Source organism: Cyprinodon variegatus, unplaced genomic scaffold (genome assembly GCF_000732505.1).
Source record: "Cyprinodon variegatus isolate N-32 unplaced genomic scaffold, C_variegatus-1.0 Scaffold374, whole genome shotgun sequence".
Classification (NCBI taxonomy): Eukaryota; Metazoa; Chordata; class Actinopteri; order Cyprinodontiformes; family Cyprinodontidae; genus Cyprinodon; species Cyprinodon variegatus.
Genome location: NW_015150827.1, coordinates 273,150 through 277,542, shown reverse-complemented (window position 1 = coordinate 277,542; position 4,393 = coordinate 273,150). Strand labels below are relative to the sequence as shown.

General features: G+C 40.7%; 1 protein-coding gene across 1 annotated transcript in view; it reads right to left on the bottom strand.

Annotated features, from left to right (window-relative positions):
- LOC107092333 (fibronectin type III domain-containing protein 7-like) overlaps nucleotides 1-3,875 on the bottom strand; it is a 14,720-nt gene extending 10,845 nt beyond the window's left edge. Inside the window, exons 1-3 of the mRNA XM_015386741.1 lie at nucleotides 3,713-3,875; nucleotides 3,238-3,256; nucleotides 2,861-3,118 (exon numbers count right to left, since the gene is read on the bottom strand). Of these exons, the coding sequence (XP_015242227.1) occupies nucleotides 2,861-3,118; nucleotides 3,238-3,256; nucleotides 3,713-3,769 (334 nt within the window). The 5' untranslated portion in view covers nucleotides 3,770-3,875. The remainder of the gene's footprint in view (nucleotides 1-2,860; nucleotides 3,119-3,237; nucleotides 3,257-3,712) is intronic.
- Between the last annotated feature and the right edge of the window lie 518 nt (nucleotides 3,876-4,393).

Genomic DNA, 4,393 nt, shown 5'->3' with positions numbered 1-4,393 from the left:
GATGTTTTTGCTCTTCTCCCGACTGGTTTCGGCAAGAGTTTGATCCATCAATTGGCTCCTCTTCATCGTCGCTCTGTTACGTCATATGCTTCGTTGATCTGATTGGTTTATTTGGCCCGTCTATCACCAACATAGGCCAATCAGCTAACCAGTATTTTCGCCCCGTCCCAAAATTACTTCTACTGAAGGTTTCCAGATGGATATGCGGAGCAAATCCATCTGGCGGAGTCAGGTTATCAAACAAGTACTTTTGGCTATTAAACAATTTGTTTATTTTATTAACAGGGGCTTCATTAGTGAGTGTAGAAGACCTGTCCACAACAAAAACAACCTGACACCTCTTCCTGGAGGACATCAGCTTGGTCACACACTGCTGTGGGATGTCATCCCATTCTTCAGCCATCATATGACTCAGGGCATCCAGTCTGGTTGTGTTGGTTGTCTAAGTTGATCCTATAAGGTCTCAGTGCGACTTAGTTCAGGATGAAAGGTAAGTTGTTCAATCCTCTACAGCCCCATATTCTGAAGGTAGTCAGATAAACCCGGGTGTGATTGGCAGAGCTATATAAAAATAATAACAGGATAATAATAACTGAACTTTATTGATCTCACATTGGAGAAATGTACCCCTGCATTTAGCGTATCCCCTTGAGGAGCAGTGGGCTGCCATCATGGGGCGCCCAGAATCAGTGTAGGGGTAAGGGTCTTGCTCAGAGAGCCAGAGTGGCAGTCTGTGGGAGTGGGGCTCGAACCCGGAAACCTCAGGATTCCAAGTTTTATGCCCTAACTACAAGACAGCCACTCCCCTTTATATGCCTTTGATTATAGAGTTCATCCTCTAATAAAGGATCCCATTTGGATATCTCTCTACATTTATATTTACTCTATTATGTACAACCTTTTTTTCCCCAATGAGAGCATTGCTGCCCCACAGCATGAAACTGCTAGCCTGGGTGCCATTCCGAACTTAGTCCCGCCCACAAAATTTGAGGTCGGGAAGTTCGGTCTGGCTCTGCTCCATAGTAGCGCGAGTATGATCGCCCACCCTCTGGCGATCCAATCAAATTGTCAGGGCGGGCTTTATACGATGATGGACAGATGATCAACAGTAACCTAATCAACCACGTGACCAATGCGCGCTAGGGTGACAACAATAATGGCTGCCGCTGGAGAGTTTAGGTGAGTAGATTCTGCTATTAGGTCTGTTCTAGAAGATATCGACAGCAAATTAATTTTAAAAGAGGAACAGAGAAATGCGATCAAGTCTCATCTTCTTATTATAGGCGTGCAACTGCACGCTTTGATTTTTGTGGACAACAACTATGCCTCGCTTAACATACGTCACGCACTCCGTTGCTCTTATTGGTTGTACTGTAGGTCTATCCAATTGGGTGCAGAGGCCTTTTTTTTTCTGGTTCGTTCGAAACACGCCCCATAATCACAGCTCTATGGAGCAGTATCAGACTCATATTCTGACTAGAATTGAGTCGGACTACGTCAGGCTATGAAACTGCCTCCATAAAATTGTTTTTGACAGAATTAAGCATCAGACCTACATAAAACTTTTGTCTTCAACCCACAAATCTATTTTCCTCACAGGAAAAAAAACTAAGTTTTTAATTCCTACTTGTTAGGACTAAGCTTGCAGTATTTTCTAGGTCCTTATTGATATAAAACAAAAATGAGATAATTTCCAGCTATTCTACAAACTAAATGATTTCCTCTTGGTATCAACCTTTTCGTTATAAGTCATTATTTACTGCTTAATAATTGAATTAGAATGATGTTATTAACATGTAATTTTATCAAACCCAATTAAAGAAGTTACATTCACATTAGAGATGCACCAATCCATTATTTTTCAGATCCAATCCTAAACCAGGATTCTTTAAAGTTTTCCAGGCCAAAACCCCCAAACTGATGGTGAGATGGAGCGGGGACCCCCTAATTAAATATATTGTATGGAATTGCGTTATATCAAACTGGTCCTATAGTCACTCTATTACAGATGGTGTCATGTAACAAAAGTCATTTTGCCCTGGGATTATTAAAGTATTTCTGAGTCTGATTACTCGTTGATGGGACAGGTGTTGTGAATGAAACGGTGCTCAGCTTGACAGAGCTCCTGTGTGTCGCTGAATGTGTGCATTGATGACATCCATCATCCATTAATTTGTTTCAAACAGGGTGTTGATTTCATGTTAATGTGGATTTAAAGACATTTCAAATCGTGGAAAAAATTGCAGGGGGGAATATAAAAAAAGTCTAATCAGTCAAAACTTTTGCGATGCCCATGCGGTATCTCCGTGGACCCCCTATGGGCCGCGGACCCCCTGTTGAAGACCTCCGCTAAACCGATAGCTGGCCTGACTGTATCGGCCAATATCCAATACCAGTCCTATTGAACTGTTAAATGAATGAACCATATATCTTACCATGTGAGGGAAGGCTTTAGCCTTGACATATTATTAAATACAAATAAGCGGCATGAACAAAGAATCAACAGTTCTAATAGTTCCAAGTGAAATCCACTGGATTGGATCTCTGATACCCGATATCAAATCACCGATATCCAATCCAGCTGATTAGTCGATATCTGAGCGAATATGTGATCCACATATCTTATTGGTGCATCTCGAATCTACATGTATAATTCATGATCAGACATTTCTCAATCTATGTATTTAAGTATAATTATTTATTTTCAAATAAAACTCTTTTTCTGCTTAAAACAACTTGATCAATATCATAGAAGCCCTTCTTCCATCGTTGAAATGGAAGCAGTTTTTTCAGAATGTTTTCTACTCTGAATCCTTGTAACTTTTCCGTTTTATTGTGTTCGCTATAGGTTGCCACTGACCCGTTGTCTCCTCCGTCTCTGCGCTGCTCAGGACATTGAGAGCATTGTCCATGGCCTCCAGCTGCATGGTGTACACTGTGTTTGGTGACAGCGAGTTCACTGAGCCCATCACCATGTTCCCGCTGAACTGGGCAAAGACCGGCTGCTGGGGAGAGTTCTTGGGGGTGGCTGTGATCTTGTAGGAGCTGGCACCCGAGTGGCCGCTCCATTGCACCGTCATGCTCTTTGATGTCACCGTAAACACTGACAGGGTGATGTCTGAGAAGTAGAAGGAAAGAAAGGAAAACATACCTTATGTTATGAAAATGTGCAGAAGTAAGCATTCCAAACATCCTGTGCATAAATTCTTCTGCCAAAATAATTTTGAGATAACATACCATTTTGAGCTGTGCATACCTGAAAAAGACCAAATAAACTGTTTGAGTTAAACAAGGATATATCTTGATGATTAATGGCATGGCATAATTCAAGGAGCAGCAAGCCGTTGGTATTTCACATTGTATCCTGGGGCCATTTATGCCCTGGATCATATTCAGGGAGCATGAGAGGCAGCAGGCTGCACATTACCTTCACTCATCACAGATTTCATGCCTTCTCAGTCCAGGTATTTCTTTCAGGTTGGAATGAATTTGGCTATTGAGCTAAAGACGGGCCTGGTGCATGCACTTGTTGAAAGCAGGGACACTCAAAAGAACCTGTGTTCATCGATTTTAAAAGTTCCTTGCCTTTACAGTTTATCTAGACGTAAATTAAAATTCAGAAATGGATACACTTTATAAATAATGGGCTATAGTATTTGTTCTATTGATAAAATTACTTTGATAAGACAAATGATAAAATGTCAGCACTTACCCCTGTTAAAGTAAATAGAAGCAAAAGTTTGATCCTGTGTAAGCGCGTCGTTCCCATGCTGTCTGTGATTTCCTGCCTGAAGCAGAGACGTGTGATGCAGTTTCTCGGAGTGACTTCAGGGCAGTGGCTCGGGCTTAAATTCAGTATTTTTTTTCTCCCTCGCAAATGAGACGACAGGTGCTTTATTGTTTCAGCAAATACCAAAAACCCCAAAGGCTGTAACTCCACCCCTCAGGGGGTGTCAAAGTGACCTATCAGAGCAAGAGATTGGACTCATCTTTGTCAGATGAGGATGTTGAAGATCCTTATATTACAAAATGAGTCCTCAGCAGCTTTGCACTCTTTTTGTTGGAAAAAACACGTCTGGCAACTATATCCTGTATGTTTGTTGTGAGCTTTTTTGTTTCTCCCAAAGAAACATGGGTATTATGAATACAGCGATAAGCTGAGACAAAGTATGACCCACATGTCCTGATTATGTTATCTTATCAATCCTTGAGACTTTCTTCCTGATTAAAAGCAATAAAGTGTTTTTCTTTTAATGTATTTGTTCTAAGGCAATGATACTTTTACTTTACTTAAAAAATTTACATTTGTGTGTAAAATTGAAACTTAAATGGACTGACCATGTCTATGTATCTGCTTCATGATAAAATACAGATTAATAAGCACATAATAAGT